The sequence below is a fragment of the Bactrocera neohumeralis genome, chromosome 6 (assembly GCF_024586455.1).
Source record: "Bactrocera neohumeralis isolate Rockhampton chromosome 6, APGP_CSIRO_Bneo_wtdbg2-racon-allhic-juicebox.fasta_v2, whole genome shotgun sequence".
Taxonomy (NCBI): domain Eukaryota; kingdom Metazoa; phylum Arthropoda; class Insecta; order Diptera; family Tephritidae; genus Bactrocera; species Bactrocera neohumeralis.
Genome location: NC_065923.1, coordinates 17046606 through 17069924, shown reverse-complemented (window position 1 = coordinate 17069924; position 23319 = coordinate 17046606). Strand labels below are relative to the sequence as shown.

The window sequence follows — 23319 nt, the reverse complement described above, 5'->3', positions numbered from 1 at the left end:
GAAGCTATTCTACTTTGTGTTAATGCTATAATAAGAATTAATTATGATATTTTTTTTGCTTTTACAGACAGAGTTATTGATTTGTGTTATTTAGATAGTCTTTAGCTCTCTGAGGGTGATGTGTTCTAGCTCAAAACCAAACAAAACAAAACATTTAAGACGACGAATTTTGTTTGGCAAAATTTATTTAATTTTTTAAGCAACATACCCTGCGTATAATTATAACCAGGATTTTCGAACATCCGGCTGAATTTGCTTCATATGATTGTTAATTGTATGTGAGGTACCTTAATGAAACCCAGGGGAAATTTTTTCCATACTAACCCAACTCCTATATACAACATGTTCGTTTTTCTAACAAATCTTTTGGCGAATATCTAAGTCAGTGTAAGTGTAAGTGTAAAAGTGTTTTGATTTCGATCCTCTGAAATCCATTGAAACTTCTACGTAGCCAATGATTATGCGGTAATTCCCCAATTTCACATTTTCAATTCGTTGATGTAGGTTTATTGTCGAAAAAATATTTCCCTGAATTCGATTGTTTTGAAGTAAACTGAGCTTTTAGTTGCGCAAATGATTTGATCATGCATACATTCGCTTACTCGAATTTCAATTTTATGACGAGATAGTGATCATAGCTATAACCGAATCAAGTGGAGCATTTTATAACTTTCCTTTTCTGTTTTTGTTTTCTTGTTGCATCATCTTTCAGTATTTTCTAAGAACAAAATACATATACAGGAAAGATTTCGTTTATCTTCTATTTAAAAGTGTTTACCACAGCCAGATTCATATGAACCGTGTGGTCAAGAAACTTTCGTGAACTATAGAATAGTAGTTGGTTCAGGAGTATGTTTATGCATTCACTTAATTTAAAATTGTTTTTATCGGACGTTCTGGTTTAAGAATCCATAACTGACGCTGACAGCTCTTCCTTAAAAATATTTTATTTCATTAATTGTTTGGTGAGCGCCTCTCCAGGGTACTACTTCCTTCAATATTGTTGACATTTCGCTCATCTGATTCGTTAACTCTGGGATATGTTCAGCGATTACAAGTCTAATTAATAAATTTATGCTTTGAGGTAAAAAAATCCTTAAAAAATAGGAAAAATATTCGAGACTTTTACTAATTTTTTAAAGCTCTAGTATTTCCCATTCCACCAAAAGTAATCCTACTACGAATTTCCGTTGCATTTTATGTTTCTCAGGCACTCCAACAACACTTTTGAATTGATTACAGAAAAAATTTGAAAATTTTGTCAACATAAATAAATTAAATAAAAATTTTTTATGATTATTTTCAAATGAAGTTTCGTTAAGCACCTAGCGGTTAGTTAATTTGAGGTTAGCATCCTTAAGGCATATGTAAAAGTTTTAAAACATTAACTGAAGAAAATAAGCGTTAATTGTGGTCTCAATTTTGATGACGGATTCCACTGGAATTTATGAATGTATCTCTGATTTAGCTTCTTGAAAAAAGTGGCGAAGAAATACAAACATATACATACATACACATGTAGGTATTAATGCGTGTTTATAAGGTAGCATAACTAACAGGGTTAAAGACCGGTAAATGTTTCGATTTTTCGTGGGATACAGAATCGTCCAAGAGAGATCATATCTGACACAGAAGTCTGCTCCTTAAATCCTCAACAACTAACCGGTTTGAACCTGTACGACTTTATATTGAGCAAGTACTAAATTTTTTTTTATAAAGATTTATCGATTTTGGGGTTAAAAGTTGTCGAAAACTGGCGATGTAAGTAAATATGTTTTTTTATATCATTAGATGCTTTCAATGTTTAAAAATATAATATTTATAAAAAAAAAATTGTTTTCTTTTTCATTTAATTTTTTCAAGTTTAATTAATAATAGAAAATAGTAAATATCTTAGTCAATAAATATTTTTTTATAAAAAATTTTATTTTATTATTAATATTATTTCATTTATAAAAATGCGGACCGATTAATGATTGATATTATTATTAATAATAAAAATATAAAAAACGTAGAACAACTCTTTACTTCTAGATATTTCTCTAAACTAATGATGTATAAAATTATATAATATTGAACCGGTTACCTGCGAGAGATGGTGAGCTGCATAAAACATCAATAACATACTTAAACGTAAACAGTTTTCGGCAAACTCTTAAATAAACCGACTCTCTGCTCAGCTCATAAATGAGTTATACAAATATAGGGCTACACAACAGCTCTCTTAAACTCAACAAACACGATAGCCATTGTGGTAAGAGCGTATTAGCCAAATGTGTGACGAAAGAAAATGTCGAAAAAGTAAAAGTCAACAAGACAGCACCACGCGTCATAGATTAAAGAATTATACATACATACTTACATGTGTACTTTCTTTCCTATTCCCACACCTGCCTATTATCAAGTAATTCAACCAAAAAAAGTGAGAAAAGTGGCATTGCAGCTCGCTCCGAAGTGCTCGCATCTGTGTTATCTTCGATTCGCCACTTCCACAGCCGACGAGTGCAGCTTGTAGGGTGTGCTGGCAGAGCGAATGGACAACGATCGGCGCAACGAGCATAAATTGCGCCGATGTCCAACGGCGACGAGCAGTTACCAACAAGCAGCAAGCCGGTAAATAACAAACTAATAAGCGCGCATCTTTCGATTATAATCTATGAAGATCTAAAACACTAGGAGTAAAAGTAAAACAAAGTGATCGTAGAAACTGCGAAGCAGAAGCTATTGAAAAAGAAACAGCTCAAAGAATTTGCTGGAATTTTTTAAACGTGGAGTTTGGTCGAAGACTGTGAAGAAAGACATACATACATATATAGATCATTGGTAAACAGAAAAAACTTGTGACACTTGTTTTTAAACAGTTATAAATTTTATTTGTGTTATAAAACGTGAACTGTTCGTATAAAGAATATAAAAGAAAAGATAGTTAAATAACCATTTAAGTGCAATCTCTAAACAAATTCAAGCAGACCGAGATAACCAAAAATTCATTTGCTTTTTGTGTCAACGCAAGCAGCATTAGAAAAGAGTTTTACCCGCAGATCGCAGACTTTGCGCTATCAAACGACAAGTGTACCATAAAACTACGCGACAACAACAAAAATGACAGGTTTCAATTTGAACGGCACCAGCCTGCTGAAGACCAAAGCCCTCAATGGCAACAGCAACGGCGACGCGAATGGCAGGAACAACTACATTGCCGAGGAATGTCCCAAGTAAGTACATTCGGAATTTTTTAGTCATTCATATGAAATATACATATACGTATACACACACAGCTATATTTATAATGACTACCAAATTTGCTTAAAAATGTAGAGGTTAATTACTAATTTAATATACTTTGAATGAACACTGAAACCCACTTGCTTATTTTACAACAAAGTGTACAACAACAAAAAATAATAATTTGATTTTTCTAAAGAGGCATAACTTCTACTGATGTTCAGCATTAAAGGAGTATTTAAAAAAAACCTTTTGAGTGAAGTTTATATCTAACAATGAAAAGTCATATTGGGGTTATGTAGTTTTTTACATAAATCATTTTAGGCCGCAATAAAAATTAAAAAAAAAAATTGTTTTTGAAAATTCTCTAAACTAAAAGTATTTCTCAATTAAACTTGGTGCTTTCAAGCACCAAAAAATATATATTCAAAACAAAAAATATTTTTAATTTAAAAAATAAAATTTTTATTCAAAGAAATTTTTTTTTAATATTTTACAAAATAAAATTTTTACAATTTTTTTTAATATTTTACAAAATAAAAAAAATATTTCCTTAATAATTTTAATTTTTAAAACCACATTTAAAATAATTTTAATGCGAAATAGATTCAAGCGTCTAACTGTTCTAATAAAAAACAAATTTAGATTGTAGAAAATTTTCTTCTTTATTCAAAAAAAATATATGCAGTATATACAAATATATTTTTTATAATTTTCATAACCAATTCTGTGTTCTGAGGAATTTTGCTGTCGCAATAAACCAATATTTTAGTTAATTTTTTAATTATTTTTGAAATTGTTATTTTCATTAATATTTTTATTGAAAAATTGCTTTTGAATATTTGAAATTTATCAAAATAACTTTAAATTAATTTTAATGTGAAAAAAAATTCGATTAACTCTGTTTTTCTAAAAAAATATGTTTTTAAGGGTAAAAATATTTTTTTAATTTTTGGAACATTAAAAAAAATATTCTGATATTATATAAATTTTTTTTAAATTACATATTTTTGTTTTCAATAATTTTAATCTTTACGAAATTATAAAAAAATAACGAATCTGCTATTATAATAAACACAATTCTTAATTATAAATTTTAAATTTAATTAAAATAAATTAGTAAAACCTGCTACTCTAACTAAAATATTTTTTTAAATTGTTAACTGATATTCTTGATATTGTGTTTCTCAAAACTCTTCAAAAAATTCAAATTCAAATAGAAATAATGATATAAAAATAATTAATCATATTTTTTTAGTATATCAGTACTTTTTTCACAATTATTTAACTATTTCAAAAAAATATTAAAACATTTGGTTGGTTTACAAATATTTGTAATTTTTCGGGTACATTTAATTAATTAAAATAAATTGAAAAATTTATTTAAATTAATTATTAAATACAAAAATGTCAATATATGTATGAGCGACAATTATTAATATCGCTTTAGTATTAAAAATTGTATTTAAAAAAATTAAGTTAATTAAATTATATTAAAAAATTAAAATTAATTTTAAAAAATTTAATTTAAAATTAAATTAAAAAAAAAATTAAAATTAATTGATTAAATTAAATTTAATTTAAAATTAATATTATTTAATAAATTTTAATTTTAATTAAATTAAATTAAATTAAATTAAATTAAATAAAACAAAATAAATTAAAATAAATTAATTAAAATTAATTTTAAATTAATTTAATAAATTAAATTAATTTAAATTAAAATTATTGATTAAATTAAATTAATTTTAAATTAAAATTTTTGAATTAATTTTAATTTTTTAAATATATATTTTATTAATAAAGCGACCTTATTAATAGTTTCTCATACATTTACAGTTTTTTTTAATTAAAATTTTTTTTGAATATATTTTTCTACGTACATATACTATAATCAACGCAAAATCACTGCTCAAAAATTGTCAATCAACCTGTTTAATTTCGTTCTTGTTTGGCCTACATTGTCATAAATTCGTATAATTTTGTATACATATATGTATGCTCATTTCTACTTTTGAGTGAACGATTTTGAAAATGTACACCGTTCGCATGCCAAAACCACGCTAAATTCAAAACTAGCGGCATACAAAGAAGGATTGCGATGATAAAGTAAAACTATTGAATGATTTCTGCGTTTTTGTTTAACAACAAAGTAGTGGGCCCACATGGCACGGGTAATAGGACAAATTATAGATACGAATAAATATAGAAAAAATTTAAAATATTTCATTAATTCCAAGAAAATTCACTATAAATTATAATATTTCTCAAGAATGATCTCAGATTCCTTGAAATATATGTAGATCTGCTATTTTCGAAAATAGAGCTAACGGCCGTACGCATTACCAAAATATGTTTGGGCCCAGCTTTCCAACTGTAGCATTCTAGTATGGCGCCACTTCTTGTTTTTTGTTTTATTTTGCTTTAATTATTTTTTTTTTGTTTCTTCTATTATTGTATTTTTTTGTTAGCCTCTTTCCAATTAGGCGAAACGGCTCAGATAACCAATTGTATGATGCAAGAAATCTCAAATCAGCCATGTGTACCTATTTACGTGTATGTATGTATATTATGTCAATGGTATATACATACATACATTTGTACATACCAATGTAGATGTACACCGTCAAACCAACTCAGATTAAGTGTCAAACCAGTTGAAGCCAGTTATAGCCAGATTTTGGATCCATTTTGCTTTGGTTTGTTTGTTTGTTGGCAATCATAGATAAATGAAACGAAAATATGCAAAGAGCACGTACAAAATTAAAAAAAAAATTAGAAATTCAAAATGAAAAAAAATATAGCAGGATTTAGTAGAAAGTAATTAATTATGTTAATCTAAAAATTTTGTTGTACTTTAAGAATAATTATAAGCAGCAATTTAAATTTTCCAATTTTTTCACAATATTTTTTTGGAGTTCATTTTAAGTTTCTATACATTAAAATTTTATTTTAATAAATTTTGGCATTTTTTATTATTTATTTATGAATACAAGTATATACTATAGATATGCTCTCTCCAGTCCCTTGTCATAACTGAGAAATTACGGGTTTTCAGTACACCATAATCAGAATCTTACCTGCCTCGATTCTGAAGGGCCTTTGCCTAGGGGTTTCGTCGACGTCTGTGCACGTTAGGTACTGTCCCACGTCGTTTTGTTGCCTCGCTATCTTGGAAGTTCTCTTTTGCTGCAACTCCGGTGGGGTTGTTATCAAAGGCGGCTTCTGTTCACCTCTTCGCCGGAACTTCATTAAAGGCATTTTGGCAAGCCTCTCTTTCAGGCTCTTCGCCGCTGGTTCTATTCAAAAGCACCTTCTTAGCAGGCCGTCCACTATTCACCAACTGTAACCCCCGTACTGGTCAGCGCTCTGCCTTACCAATAGGCCCATTCGTATCAGCCAAAATCATACTTTACGAGCTAAAAATAAGAATTCGAATGTTTTTCAATGTCTAAAATCAGAATTTGAGCTTAAAAACAGAAACTTTTTTTTTGTTGACCAGTGTTATTTATGAAATTTAAAAGTGCCTAGTTTTTCCTAACCTAACTTTTTCGACTTATGTACATAACTTATGAATGCGACTTTTACTTAACCAAACAGACCTTGCCCGGCTTAAGAATATCAACTCAACAGCATTTTCAGACCGATTTGGTGAATTCTTCTATGGCACTACGATAACAATCGAAGCTAATTTGAGTCAAATAAGAAGGTAAATTTGTAAATTATATGCTTTATAAGATCGAAGAAATCTAGATCAACCAATTTAGCACTTTCTTCTAATATTTTTAAATAAAATCTTTTTAACGTACCATTTTTTCGTATTCAGAACATAAAAAATTAACTTTGTTTTGAACAGAAATTATATACGGCATGGTTCAAGACATTTCTAAAATGTGTTTTTATGGTCAAATTTCGATTCAAAGTATCTCCATTTGACATGTTTTAAAGACCTCAGTAACTTTTCCACAACAATGGAAATTTTAGTCAGGTTTTAATACTTTCCAACCCAAATATCCAACAGATCAAAGGTTACGTTTATGCCATAAAAATTTATATTACAAAAATGCCCAAATGTCAAAGTTCCTCCGTAAAAAGACGGTTCTATAAATAAATTATATTGTTATCAGTTAATACAGAGCAATTCAAAAATTGACGAAGAAAACATGTTACCCTTCACACACATTTGAATTAGCGGCAATTTGTAAGAAACACTTGTTTCATTTAAGCCGCTAAATGTTAAAAACAAAAAACAAGCTTTCATATGCGACTTTCTGAACCTGACTTTGCGGCTGACGCACTAACTTAGCTTCAAAACAATAACAATAAAAACTAATATTTTTCCAAACGTCCATCGACTTTGCTGTCTACGAAATTGGACGAATTATGCATACCAACAAAAACAGAAAAATGCGAACAAACAGCTAAATAAGAAAAACAAAAATCATAAACAACAAAAATGTAGGCAAAAATTAACATACATATGTATATAATACATACATGCAAACATATGTACATAGTCATACATACCAAGAGAAGCGTTTGTTATGCTTGAGAGGCAAAAAAGGCATAAACAAACATGTATGTATGTATGTATGTATGTGCTATACAAGTATGTTTTTATTGTGTGTGTGTGCTATGAAATAGCACAACCAACTATGCAAATATTTATGTACATACATATGTATGTATGTAATTTATTTTTATTGTTATTATTAGGTGACATAGCGAATTCGAACTGTTATAAATTAAGTCTTGCCACGAGCCAACGAAAAAAATTAGAAAACGTTAAAATAAAAAGAGAAATGTGAAAAAGTAGTAAAAATAAGAAAAGGAAGAAAAGAAGAAAAATAAGCAGAAGGAAAATAAGAAAAAAGCTGAAAAAATAATAAAAATAAAGAAAGAATACGAAGAAGAAGACGTGGAATTAACACACAAAATATTAACTGACTTCAAAAACGACCGAAACACAGCTCAGCCAACATAAAATTTTGAAATTGTAAAAAAAAATATTGAAAAAAACTAGCTCAAGATGTTGCCAGCCTTTTTATTTCAGCATTTTATGCGCACATCCGCTACGAAGTAAAAAGTGTGCTGTTTAGGCCGCCTTGCTCCGCGGCTGTGCGTAAACCGGTTGCGCGCTTTTCCAGCAATGGACAAAGTACAATTAAAGGCAATTGGCACAACAACAAAAAATGCGTAAAGTAACGCACCTGTGAGCATAAAGTCCATACACAATTTGCTTTTGACCACATTGACGCGAATTGTTGCCACAACAGCTGCTCGTTGAGGCCGCTTGCGGCAGACGCTGCGGCTTGTAAGTAGGTGTGTGCACACACACAAGCGCACAATGCGAAAAAAAAACACACGCAGATATACACATACACACATATGTATGTGCGTACGGTGAGTGCCATTGGCTGTAAAAAGTGGGTGTGTGCGCCAAGTGTGCAAGTAAAAATACATATACATACATACATACATATGTATATATATAAGTACGTGTGTGTATTGAACATCTACTTCGCTGATAAACTTGTTTTTAGGCACTTGTAGGCGCATGTATGCTCACTGGCAGGCATTTACGCATACATTCAAACTCATTTATTATTAGTTCAATTAATTGAAACACGAAATTTCCGATAACTCGACGAAAAAATGAATGTCAATGCTAGAACAGTTAATTTAATTATTGTTATGATAATAAAAAATTTTTCTTTTTTTTTATATTTTTTATTATTTATTTATTTTTTTTTTTTAATTTATGTTCGTTGTTGGAATTTTTGTGTACTTTACCCATTTTTCTTAATTCATAGAGGCTTATCAACTGTCTTTATCACTAAAACTAGCAAGTTCATATATATTCTTTATTTTTATGGCATTTTATTGCCATTTGTTTTGGCAATTATGAATTATGACATTCTTGTCAAATCATTAAAGAATTTGCAATTTTTTTTGTTTTGAATTCTTTAGTACATACATAAATATCTACAAATGCATGATGTTTGCGAATGATCAAAAGTTGGCTGTTTTGTGCTGACATTGCAAATACTGCTATGAGCAAAAAATAGTAAGACTTTGTTCATATTTTTGAAATTCTTAAATTATTCATCAAAATCTATATCGTCCCTTTCATAGTAATTTCCGTTGGCCCTAATATACTTGTGCCAGCGTTTCCCCAGAGCGGTCGTTTGAGTTTACTGAATCGGCAGAGGTCACACGGAACTGAATCAGGCGAATATGATAGTTACGACACGATATTGGTTGAAAATTTGGCGAAAAATAACCAAGTTTTCGGCCCATCCAGCCTTTTTTACGAATAGCTTTGCTCTAATGGCGCATAACACTCAAATAGTTTTCTTGTTGACAGCTTGGGCTGTCGGAAAGAATTGGGAGTGCACCACACGTCGATAATCGAAGAAAAATTTCAACATAACCTTCATTTTTGAGCTGCTTTCACGTGATTTTTTGCAGCTTTGGCACACCTTTGCCACGATATTCGCCAATAATATGTAGGTTGCTATATATATTTCTGGCCTAATAATGTAAATAGGCATATTTATCAACGAAAATGTTTTATTTTTTTTTTTTATTTTTATTTTTTTTTTTTTTTTTTTGTCGATTGCTGTTTTGTTTCGGGCTCATACGCATAGATCCATGATTCGTCACCTGTGACGATCTTATAAACGTCTTTTGAAGCACCGCGATCGTATTTTTCAGCATTTCTTTACACCAATCCACACGAGCCTTTTTTGAGCGATTGTCAAATTGTGCGGGATCCAACGAGAACAAACTTTTTTACGGCCAGGTGTTCATTATCGAATGTATGCTTTCATAGGCATGCCTTTATCTGAAGGTATGTTACATTCTTGCATTATTACGGCATCGATGTTTTCTGGCACATCGGCTGTTTTTAGACGACCTTCACGGAATCGTCTTTGAGCGAACGTGACTGATTGAATCGTACCAGTTTTTCACAGTGCTATAGGATGGTGCTTCAGAGCCATATAAAGATTTTAGTACATCGATGCACTCTTGCCGTGATAATCCACGTCGAAAGTTGTAAAAAATGATCGCACGAAAATGTTAGTTAATTCCATTTTTTGGCAGAGAAGACTTTTTAAATTCCCTGTAAACAAAACAATTCACGATTAAATGACAAAACGTTCTGAGTGATGTTATGCTAAAAAATGTCAAACTTTCCAATGAAAATGTCAGATTGCACCTGGCAACACTTACAGCCCTATTCTGAAAAAACCTCTCAACTGAGTTGAGAGGAAAAATTTGAGAGATTTCTTGAGGCATATTTTTTTGCTCAAACCTCATAAAAAAAGCTTAAAAAAAGTCACCACGTGAAAACGTTCTGTCAAACAAAAATATTTGGATAATAAAGATAGGTATGTATGTAGAAGTGAAACAATGTTAACGCGTTCTTGACAAAATTTTAGAGATTTATTTTTTATTTTATTTAATCTTTATTTTTCCCCCTTCTTTGTCAAAAATAAATTTGCCAAAAAGGCACTATTTTCAACGCATTTTGATTCTTCCGATTTCATCGATAATAGTAAAATAGTCTCTACATAGATTCCCCCTCCTCAACAATTTAATCCTCGATAACAAACAAATTATTTGATTTTAAATAGTATTAGAAATAATAAGTAACCAATTGATTAATCAGATTTGTTTTGCATAATAATAAAGAAAAATAGAAAATTAAAAAACGCGTTGCGAAGGACCAATTCTTCAAGGACCAAATATTAAGATATATTCTTTCAGAGTTTTATCGGTTTGAAAAAGGTGCCGAATTATCGATAATAGACTACATAGATTTTTGAAAAATGTTATGAGTTCAAAATAGCATTAACATAGTAAGCCATTCTTTAATATGATTAATATACATTTGTCTTTCTAATAATAAAGAAAAATAGAAAATTAAAAAACGAAGGACCTTGCCTTAATATTAAGATATATTCTTTCAGAGTATAAAGTTTGAAATTAATAAATTTTTGACCTACCTTATGAGACCATAACTTAATAATATATTTTTCCATCATTTCATGCTTCATAAAATGAAACTTTTATTTGATTATTTTCTTTAAAAAAAAAGTAGACGCTTCTTTGAAAATGTCACCAAAGCCTTCCCAAAATCAAACCAAACAAAGTGTTGATGGCCGGAGGTCACACGATTCCAAACTTTCTATAGCACAAACATGTACACATACATATACACAAATGTAAAATTGTATTAATATACTTATATAATTTACTTTTCACAAATTGGACAATTTATTTCAATTTCTGCAAATCCATGTCAACACTGTCGCTTAGAACAATTGAAGCAAATACTTACTTACGTGTGTATACATATACATACACATATGTACATACATTCGCATGTGTGTGAGAAATACAAATTATCACGCATATTTGTCGCCTTTTTACTTTAATTGAATTTGATTGATGATGTTTGGTTAATGCGTAGATTATCTCAAAGTACCTTGACACGTCGCGCGATAGATCAGCTACATACGAACATAAAGTGATATACATACATATAGTATGTTTGCATAAATATGATATATGCGTGAGTTAAGTGAAGCGCGCAAAATTGAAATTTACGAGCACCTAACCAATTCAGCTTATTATTTGTATTCTTTCACTTCCCGTGGGTCAGATGACCTTTCACATTTAAGAGTGGACTTAGTACAGACTGCTTACTACAATTTGTATAACTAAAATAGAAATGTGTGAATGCAGCATTACAGAATTTGTCAATGCGCGACTACTTAGAGAGTGGCGAATCGAACAAGCAACTCGTTCCAGTGCAAAGAGCTAGCCTTATCAAACTGTTCAATAAGCATAGTTGTAGAAGCATTAGGTTATACAACTTTTATGAGGTTTCAAGTTACTTTCTTGAACGGCATGAGTTTGTTACTAGACCAGGGTACATAATTTTTGATGATGATTGTTGACTTGTTTGCATGTCAAACTCATAAACTCATGTCTCATCGGCAGTAAAAATGCTCTGCATGAATGTGGAATCGGAATGCGCACGATAAAAGATATGTTTACGGTACCCTTTTTGAAAAAATTCGTCTTTATCAGGACGAGTCGAGCAAGAACGCGTTTCATACACAAAATTTCCACCAAAATGTTTCGAACAGACTCGCGAAAGATGTCGAGCTCTCTTACCTTCTCACTTGTTTTAGGGGTTACTTGGGTTTCCTTGGATAAAAAACAGTATTTTTTCAATAATTTTTTTCTCATATAAAAAATTAAATTTTCGGCAAAAAATATTTTAAACTCGGGAAAAAGATGCTTCCGCGTTGGCAGGATAACTCCTACAGGATCATCTAAGGTAAAAAAATGCGTGTTTTAATTAAAACCTTAACTTAGTACTGGGCGAAGGAAAAAACTGAACATTTCCTGGCAGACATTTTTACAAAAAATTAAAATTTCAGTAAAAACTTCGCAACATTTTTTTTCTCAAATAGTTGTAATCAAAAAAAATCCTCGTCCAAGTCTTTAAAAATTGTTTCTCAAACACCTGTGTAAAATTTCATGAAGATCGGTTGTGTAGTTCTCGAGAAATCTTGCCAACCGACTTCAAAAACACAGTTTCGAGAAAAATGTGTTTAAAGACGGCGCACTTAGCCTAGCTAACCTCGAGCGCACAAGTTCTCAAGGCTGTCTCTGTGTAACTATTATTCGGATCAACTTGAAAATGTAGCACAATATTCTAGAGATGTTGTAGAATTTAATATTAAAAAACGATTATTTGAAACCCTTAAACCCATGTAACCCCTTAATACTATCATCAGTTGAATAGGTCGATGGTCGTTCAGAACGAGGCCTGTCTTCAACGATCTCTCTTCCGTCTTTGAAGGCTTTGTATCACACGTAGCCTTGTTTTTTTACTAAAACTAAATCACTTTTCCAAAATTCGCAACTTTTTTGGACATGAAATTTGGTTAGAAATTCAAAATTTGAGACAAATTCTTTGTTCGACATTTTTATCAATGCAAAAACCGTAACTGTGGTTATTGACTTAAGCAGCTGCCGTACACAAACTGTTTGATAGATCGCGCTCATATTTGTCATAGTAACTAAGGAAAGACTTACCAATTTTTTGGAGTTTTCTGCCTTGATGTCTCTTTTTTCTTTTTATATAAAAATGTTTGCATTATTTGATAAGTTTCCTCAGCAAATGCAAAAAAACTGTAAACGCGTCAAATCTGCTTTTGTAATTTATTTACCTGTTTTTTCTTCGCAATAGCTGGGATTGCAATTTATTATTCTTAAAATTCAATTTACTTACTTCCTTAACAAATCATCTAAAATGGCATGCAAATGTTAACTAAATATAATTTCAAACGTGTCAGTGTAGTTCCTCATTGTTGGTCCAATAGGAAATCAGTAGAAAGTAGATGGGCCGGCATGAATAATTCGAAGTCGTAGCTCACTTCCGTTTGAAAATTAACTACAAATACTCGTCTGCTTACATACAATTTTCCTTAACAGAGCATTCTTTGTTTAATTAAATTTGTTGTTTTTTCCGTTAATATGTTGTTCAGTTCAAATATTGGCACATTTTGCCAACGGGGGCAGTAAAGGGTACTTAACTGACAACAATGTTAGCGGAATTATTCATCATAATTCGAATTTGAATATATAATTTTATTTGCACATGCATTTATGTGCACTTTAGCACTCTTAGACATGTGAACACATGTTTGCTCTGTGCAAATAATTTATTTTGAAAACAAATCAATACTGACCTTACTACAACATCAGAATAATGATCTATAATTTGATAATAAATAGTACGCGCATTACATAACCATGTGATGCATTCACTCAAAATACCTGATAAGTTGGCTGAATTTGCAATAGTTGCGCTGATACATGAGGGTGGTTCTTAATTTGTTCACAAAACTTTTGTTTGTCTGTTGAAAAATTAATCGCACAGGAACTTGTTGGTGTGAAGAAGCATTTTTTTATTTTTTTTTTATTTTTTTCTGTGGAAATTTTTTAAAGATATTTATATTTATTTTGTGAATAAGGGGAAATGAATAGCTAGTAGGCAATAGAATGGCCAGCAGGCAATAGCTTCAACTCGGCTATAAGCGATTTCTATGCGAATAGAGAAGAAGACGAATAGCATCAGCCTCTGTTGTAGGCAAGAAAGTTATATGAAGGTAAAGTTTTTCTTTCAGTGTTTAAATTATTATGAAGCCTTAGAAAAAACTAAAAAATCTTGATTTTGGTTGGTCAGTTTGTATGACAGATATTAGCTATAGTTATCGGATCTATATAATTTCACCGGAGATTGTATTATAGCCTTTGACAATAATCTATGCCAAACTTTCTGAGGATACCCCATCAAATAAAAAAGTTTTCCATACAAGAACTTTATTTGGATCGTTCAATTTATATGGCAGCTATTAGCTATAGTTATCCGATCTATATAATTTCTTCGGAGTTTACATTATTGGCTCCGACAATAAACTGTGCCAAATTTCTAGAAGATATTTCAACAAATAAAAGATTTTTCCTTACAAGAACTCGATTTGAATTGTTCAGTTTGTATGGCAGCTATATGCTATACTAGTCCAATATCGGTAATTCCGACAAATAAGTAGCTTGTTGGTGAGAAAAGGACGTGTGCAAAATTTCAGTTCGATATCTCAAAAATGAGGGACTAGAAACCAGCATACCGGCCGACTTGACTGAATCGCCACAGCTAGTCAGGCTGATCATTTATATGTCTTTTTTACAGGGTCTTACATTTTCTTCTGTGCCGGGTATAAAAATACTTTCTAAGCAGTTTTTTTTTAGATTAAAAATTATTAAAAATATCACACACCATTTGGCCACAACCTAATGTAAGAGCCCAAAATATATACACACACACACATTTTTTGTTTGCACAACATTGATTGTGTTGTCAATCAATTAAGTTGTCATAAAAAGTTCTAGTTCACTGGTTTCGTAAGAAATTTGCCAAGCAAAAGGCGATTTATTGATTTTTTAGTAATAATTACTGATAATTATTGGAAGGGGCGTAATTGCCTCATAGTCAACAAACAACAATAACAGTTGTTGTTTTAAACACGAAAGTGAACAGAGCAAGATCGATAATAATTCCAATCACAGCAACAACTAATAATTAAAGCAAAAACACACACACACACACATGTAAACAAAATATTTCGCACTAAAATAAAAAATATAAAAAGACACAGCAAATTAGCTAACAAGCTGCCAACAACACAACAAATTCCAGCAATAAATAGCACGTCACACCATCGAGTTAAGATTGTTGCTGTTCTCAAGTGAAGGTCACACACTTACACACCCACACACACGCACGCAAGCACACCTGCCGAACAAACTGCAATTTCTGCACCAAAACACTACAACAACAATAAAATGCAATTTCTGCACCAAACCACTACAACTACAACAACAACAAATCGCCATGCGGATACTGAATTGTGTCACTTTTTTAAACTCACTCTCACTCTCTCTCTCTTTTGTTGTAATTCCAGTGATGCCGCCGGCTCGACGTCCGCCAACAATAACAATAACAACAATCAGCAGGACACCTTGGATGAAGTCGAAGTCGAGAATCGCATTAAGATGGTTATAAATGAAGAAAAGTTTGTAGTCCAAATTTTCGAAATTTTCAATTTTCGTTGTTTGTCCTTTTTTATATTAACACACGTTTCGATGTAATGTTTTTGATTTAATGTTTTTGTCCAAATTCATCAAAATTAGCACACAATTACTTACACATGTTTGATATCCACTTTTTTGTGTATAAGTAGACAAGAAACTTTTTCTCATTTATGCAAAAAAAAACAACAAAAAAACTTTATATGTATACCTCCGTCTTAACCAACTGTCCTACCTATACCACCTGATTTATTACTTTGTTTTTGTTTAAGTTGCGTAATATTTTTAGTTTTATTTCAATTAACTGCATTTTATTAAATTTAGCCCATTTTGTTTTTTAATTAGTTTTTACTAGTTTTATTGTGTATATTTTATTTATTTAATATTATTTTCGCATTTGTTTTACAATTTTGTTACATTTTTGATTATTTATTTTTGTTGTTTTATTTTATTATTAATTTTTTCTTTTATTTGTATATTCTTTTTTTTCTCTAAATTTATTATGTTACTTATATTGTTGTGTATAATTTTTTTTCTCTCTAAATTTATTATGTTTACTCAATGTTTTTAACACACTGAAGGAAACGCCCGAGTCCGAGCCCGCGCCCGACACTGACGAGCTGAGTCGATTTAGTCAAGCGTCAATCTGCACATACGGGAACTAGCTGCTCAGATTTTGGGATATAGATCTGAAATTTTGCCGCCTTCAAAGTAATCCCCAGCAGATATTTTCCTATCCTCAAAACACTTTTCATAGACTTTTTCCAAGAAATAATCTCCGAACAATTTGTTCAGAGACAACCTTCATCGAATCTTTTCGAAAAATTTTTCTGTTTCTTTTTGAAAGCGGGTTCCACTTACCCGGAAACTGTAAATAAATCCAAATTATTTAAACCCATGTCTTATTTTACTCTCCATGTGGAATCGGAATTCGCACTATCAAGCATGACCAAAGAGATCTGTTACGGTCAGTTTTATCGCGACAAGTCGAGCACGAACGTATATCATACTCAAAATACCACCAAAATCATTCGAACGAACTCGCAAGAGATGTCGAGCTCTCTGACGATTTTCAAACACCATATCCTTCACTTTTTTAACATTTTCATCAGTTGAAGAGGTCGAAGGTCGTCGAGAACGAAGCATGTCTTCAACGATCTTTCGACCGTCTTGACAGCTTTGTACCACTCGTAGGCTTGTGTTTTTGATAAAACTGAATCACCGTAAGCCTTTTCCAACATTTGCAACGATTCCAAGCACAAAATTTTATTAGAAATACAAAATTTGAGAGAACAAACTACTGAGGTGTACCGACTTAAGCAGCTGGCAATTAAGGACAGTCCTATCAACTTAACAAAATACATTTTTTTGAAATATCGTTTAACCGCGATATTTAATTATAATTTCTGGATGATTTTTTGTCACAATTTACATATAGTAAATGATCAGCGCCTGCCTGTCCGTCCGTCCGTTTGTATATATGCGAACCAGCCCCTCAGTTTTGAGGTATCAATCTGAATTTTTGCGCACGTTCTTCTCTTTCCAAAAATCTGCTCGTTTGCAGGGATGCTGATATCGAATCACTGCAGCGTATACCTGTCACACAGATTGAGCGATAAAAATCATGTTTTTGAAAAAAAAAATTATTGGCAAAATATCTTCAAGAAAGTTTATATGATTTATTACCATCGAACGGAACGATATAATCTCTAAATTAAACAGTTTTATATATTTAAAAATATTGCATTTGTGAAGGGTATTATAGCTCGGATGCAACCGTAGTTAATGTTTTTTCTTCTTTCGGTCCTTTTTGTATGCTTGCGGAAAGCACATTTTTAATCTCATTCATAAATTTTTATGGCCCCCAATGGTTTTCCTTATCAGTTCAAAGCTATTTGGCAGCATAAAATAATTTTGACACGTTCCTCAATTTGTTTTTTAATTACATTTTCGATAGTTTAAATTATCAACGACAAGATTTATTGTGTTAATTGAAAGTTTTTAATTACTTAATCACAGGAAACATAAAGATACGATTTCGTTTAGATAACTTGTGGAAGAGATTTTGATACTTGATACTGACAACAATTACTTGACATTTTTTTAATTCAAAAAAAGAAAAAATATGCCTGGGATGTCTTCGATACGCCAAGCGTTACTCTCCAGCGAATCGAACAAACTATACCAACTAGGCAGCACTTGTGGTGCAACCCTACGCTAACATCTACAACTTTATTGAGGTATCCCCATACTCTCTTGAAATGACGAATCGAAGTTAGCTATAGTAGTTTTGATGTGAATTTCGCAAAATTAGTGTCATAAATAACATTTTCAAGGTAAAAGAAATTGTTCTGTTTTGTTTTATTTGCTTTATCATGGCACTTATTGGAAAGTAATTGTAACAACAGGCAGTTCAAAAACAATTATATTTTCGACTCATCGACTGATTTTCACGAGAGTCATATAACATTCGAAAGATTGCTAAAAAATATCTCAATTTATCTCAAATATCAAAATTAAACTGTCTCCTTGACAAATGCCGAAAGTGCTGTGTTTATATTTAAAATCTTTCCTGGGAACCACCTGAAGTGTTATTTATGGTATTTAGCATGAGTGTCGTTTTTCTCGCTTCGCTTATCTTATCACACTTTCCCTTTCAATGAATTTTCAAAGTCAAAACATCTGTGCATTATAGCACTCTCGCAAATAACAATTTAGATAACATTTGTAATTAAAATTCATGAAATAATCGTTCATACATAAATACAAAACACTTTGCGATAATTGTAATGAGTACAAGAGGGCTTGTCACTGTAACCTGCTCGATAGTTCAGCAGATGATTCATGAGGTGTTTACAATTTTTCAAAGTACGTGTGTTTTTACCTTCAATTTCGCTTTTTTAAACCAAGACTTCCAGCAACTTGTGATTTATATTGAATAACTAGAATATTATTTGAATATTTATGAATGTTTTGATGAGTTTTTTCTCGAGGAATTTCAAGCACTTTGGTTTCCTATTAAAAATATTTTGGTTATTTGAAAGCGATTTTCAATTTATTTTTTAGGTTAGTAATTTGTGGAAACATTTTTAGAAATTGTTTTCTTATTATTTACATTTTAACAGTCATGAGGTTCGACCAATAATATTATTTCGCGCTTAATTATTGTTTAAGTGTTTTAGCGTTTTAATATGAGAAAAATACAAGATTGAGTAGGTAGTGAGGACTTAAGAAGGGAAGTACGAGATTTCTTCAAAAAATAGCGTTTTTTGGGGGAAAAACTTTTTTCTTTCGTTTACATTAATGTTGTCCTCTTAGAGATAGTTTCTATTCGATATTATGCATTTATTCCAGCGCTTCTCCTAATGGTCGAAAGACTGCTCAAAATCGATTCTTGACTCTTTCAGCGTTTCTCATCTAAGTATATTGCAAAACGACGGCCTTAAACCTTAAAGTCTCTTTATTTTTGGAAATAGCAAAAAGTAACCCCTTAAGAAGAGATGTCGAAATATATTCGAATATGGATGTTTTTGAAAAAAAAATCTTTATTACATTAATGTTACAAAAGATAACTCAAACCGATTCTTGAATTTTTAAAATTTATTTATTTTTGGAAATAGGAAAAGACACACAGGCATGTTTGTAGATAATTCATATGTTTCTAGTATACTTTGAGGTTATGATTTTTCGGAGTTGAACGCCATCACATTATGTTCAAAAAAAACTTTGAGAACCCATTTATGAAAAAAAACTTCAATCGTGAAATCCAAATAAGTGAAGATGCGAGCATTGAGCTCTGGTATGAAGACCTTTGTATGCATGTAGGCTTTGAAACAGTTGTTATTGTCTTAAAGTCACGTAAATTAATGGGAAAGATAAGAAAAGCAGAGTTGCTTGTTTTTGATAACAAATTTTGGGAAAATATTTTCAACTTTATTTTTTAAACGAAACATCAAAACAGATAACTAAATATTAGTAGGTGAGTCTTAAATTTTTGTTGGTCTAACGTTTTCTCGATTAACGGCGTCAAATTATTCTGCTCGGAGCATTGAAAGCCGTGGGGTTGTAAACAAAATTGTTTTTGTGTCTTTTATGTTTTGAATTTTTCGTTGTTTTTGTATACACACATATTATATTTTCGCACAAAATTTTAGTTTCTACACAAAAATGTTGCGTCATCAACAAACAACAACAACACAAACAGCATTGAGGTTTTTGTTTTACACCGACTTACAAATACACACACACATATATACGTATAATAAATGTTTTTAAATATTTGCAAATAATATTAATTTTTAACCACTTCTTCTCTTTACTTACAGCTATTCCTATGAGCTGATCAAAGAGATCGCCGATTACTTTTTGGAACGCACCAGCATTCGGCCCGTCATCGGCATCATTTGCGGCTCGGGCTTGAATTCGCTAGCCGATCACATTACCGGCACACAAGCCTTCGAGTATAAGGACATACCGAACTTTCCCGTCTCTACGGTGGAGGGTCATGTCGGCCGCATGATCTTCGGCTATTTGGAGGGCATGCCCGTCGTTGCCATGCAGGGTCGCTTCCACTACTATGAGGGCTATCCGTTGGCGAAATGTTCCATGCCTGTGCGTGTCTTGAAATTGGTCGGTATTAAGTATTTGTTCGCCACAAATGCCGCGGGCGGTCTCAACCCGAAATACAAAGTCGGTGACATCATGATCGTGCGCGATCACATCAATATTATGGGCTTTGCGGGCAATTCGCCGCTGCAAGGGCCCAACGATCCACGCTTTGGTCCACGTTTCCCGCCCATGACGAACGCCTACGATCGTCATTTGGTGCGTAAGGCGCGTAAAGTGGTGCGCGACATGGGCATTGAGAATGACGTGCATGAAGGTGTCTACACCTGCCTGGGTGGTCCCAATTACGAGACTGTGGCCGAGTTGAAAATGTTGCGCATTATGGGCGTGGATGCGGTGGGCATGTCCACGGTGCACGAAGTGATCACGGCCAGGCATTGCGATCTGACGGTGTTCGCTTTCAGTTTGATCACGAATAAGTGTGCCTTCGACTATGACAGCAGCGAGGAGGATGCCAATCACGAGGAAGTCGTAATGGTCGGCAAATCGCGGCAAACCATTTGTGGTGAATTAATGTGTCGCATGGTGCGCGAGTTGGCCGAGGAGATGCAGCAGAAGAATGGCAAGAAATAAGCGCTGAAACCGGGGGAAACGAACCAAAAATATCTTAGTTTGTAATCATAGCATAGCTTGCTACGTAGTTACGTATAAAGAAAAATAAAAAAAGACATAAGTAAAGAGTAGCGTGTAAAACCAAGTGGGAGCGAGATAGCGCGCGTTCGTATATAATCTGGTTACGCACCTAGCACATACACAAACCACTGGCCGTTTATAACTACAGACACGTATTATGAGGTAACACTTAAGCGATGTAAGATTACTCCGTAGCTTTGCACTAGATTTGTAGTTGTAGACAGTTTTTATTATGTTTTGTGTTGGCTCAGTTTGTTGACTCTGTAAGATCTATGTATTTATGTATGTAGACAGTTTTATATACAATATTATTAACATTACGGTATTTGTACGCGTTCGACTTTGAGTCACCCACTACTTGTTGCATTTAATATTGTAGTTTTTTATTTTTTATTTCATAAAGACAGCCAAGGCGTGCAGTAAGCCAGTGAATATGTAGCGCTTTGGAGCTAATGCGTGTCCAATACTAACTAAAGCGTTGTCTTCTGTATTATATAAAACTTATTTATTATTTTAAGTGTAAAGTATACATGTGTTGTACTTTTAGCATTTACATATTTACTATAACTGTATTCGACATTATTTATTAGAATGTACTACTCTTTTTAAAGAAGATATGAATTTGCACAATAATGAGTATTTGATTGACGTATTGAAACAATTCATTGTATTTTGGATCAAATAATAAAACAATTATATGTATTGAGCACCCAAAATAATTTAAAGTGATTTTAATTTTTTTCATTACACAAATTAACTGCTGTGTGGCGGATTTCCACGAAAAAGTAGCACATGTCGAATTTGTGGGTTCTTAGTTTAACACAACTGTTTTTTTTTTTATTTTATGCGGTTTGAAGGGTCATCCCAGTCTAGAGCTCTAAAACTGCTTAAGGGGTCAACAGGGTAATCTGGCCTGTTTTTTGACATTTTTTCCATTTTATTTTGTGTTTCATTCACGCCATTGTAAATTTCCGAAAATGTTGTTACGTTATTTTGCATTTCAGGTGACGATATATACTTATATATATTTTGTCACCTAGAAATGAAAAAATTATCATACTCGCAACAAATTGAGATGTCTTATTGATTGTTTCATTCACGCCATTTTTGTCAAATTTCCGAAAATGTTGTTACGTTATTTTGCATTTCAGGTGACGATATATACTTATATCGTGGAGTGTATAAACAATTTTTTTCGGAATTTTTGATGACATCTGTCTTAGAAATGACTACGTGAATGAGATGCGTTTTTTCACTGGCGGACACGATTTCTCATGTTTGGATCATCTGAAACACCAAAAAGCCCAATTTATTTTTAAAAATTACGTGAATCCCTACTAGAATCATGAAAAAATGTTGATAAATAAAAAAGTAATTACTTTTTTTTTCTTCATTTTTTCCCCATGGTTTTTTACATAAAATTTGTCATAAATTATAAAAAATATAGAGACGATAGCCAGGCGTTTTGTGAACATTTAAAAAAAAAATAAGCTAATCGGTTGAGTAGTTCGACCGGAATCATGACCGCCAGTTCAAAAAAATGTGTTTTGAGAAAAACGCGTTTAAAGTTTGAGGTACTGGTGTGTACTGTACCAGGTGTGCACTCCGAGCGCTACGAAAGTCGAGCGGTATTATTATTTTTCGGCCTTTTTCGAAACTTTCCAATGGTTAAGTGGGTTTCTACATTAATTCTAAGGGTATAAGAGAACAGAAAATGCAAAAAAAATATTTTTTTTGAAAAAAAAAGATAACCGTACTGACCCCTAAAGGGGTTATATGGGTTTCCTTGCGTAAGAAATAGCCTTTTTTCAATCTTTTTCTAATAATAATAAATAAATTTTGAAATTTATATTTATTTATTTTTTATAATTTATCGAAATCACCGATATCAAATCAATATAGGATTTAGCTGCCGTACAGACTAATCGATTAAAAAATAAGTTCTTTTTGTATTTGGAAAACTCTTTTATTTCACAAAATATCATCACGAAATTTGACATGAGCTATTGCCTAAAGCATTCAACATGACCAATTTAAATCTTGATGCAGTTTCGACTTGAAGGTTGTTTATATCAAACAACATGGCTAGAAAGAAGACGTTTTCAGATTTTGTTATAGAATTCAATTTAAAAAGGATATTATAGTTTCGCGGCTACTGGT

General features: G+C 31.9%; 1 protein-coding gene across 2 annotated transcripts; it reads left to right on the top strand.

Annotated features, from left to right (window-relative positions):
• Nucleotides 1-2576: 2576 nt before the first annotated feature.
• Nucleotides 2577-21878, top strand: LOC126763645 (purine nucleoside phosphorylase-like). 2 transcript variants are annotated; one of them, XM_050481353.1, is made up of 3 exons: nucleotides 2577-3215; nucleotides 15774-15884; nucleotides 20226-21878. In XM_050481353.1, exons 1-3 carry the CDS (start codon nucleotides 3103-3105, stop codon nucleotides 21097-21099), a joined length of 1098 nt encoding a protein of 365 aa, XP_050337310.1. In that variant the 5' UTR covers nucleotides 2577-3102; the 3' UTR covers nucleotides 21100-21878. The 2 variants fall into 2 exon arrangements, with proteins under 2 accessions (XP_050337310.1, XP_050337311.1); XM_050481354.1 differs by lacking the exon at nucleotides 15774-15884.
• The last annotated feature ends 1441 nt before the right edge of the window (nucleotides 21879-23319 follow it).

Bases quoted from the DNA above. Each gene is read 5' to 3' on its own strand.
- LOC126763645 (XM_050481353.1), top strand. From the start codon at position 3,103: ATGACAGGTTTCAATTTGAACGGCACCAGCCTGCTGAAGACCAAAGCC. The intron at 3,216-15,773 runs GTAAGTACATTC...TTGTAATTCCAG, and splicing joins ATTGCCGAGGAATGTCCCAA to TGATGCCGCCGGCTCGACGT. The intron at 15,885-20,225 runs GTTTGTAGTCCA...CTTTACTTACAG, and splicing joins ATGGTTATAAATGAAGAAAA to CTATTCCTATGAGCTGATCA.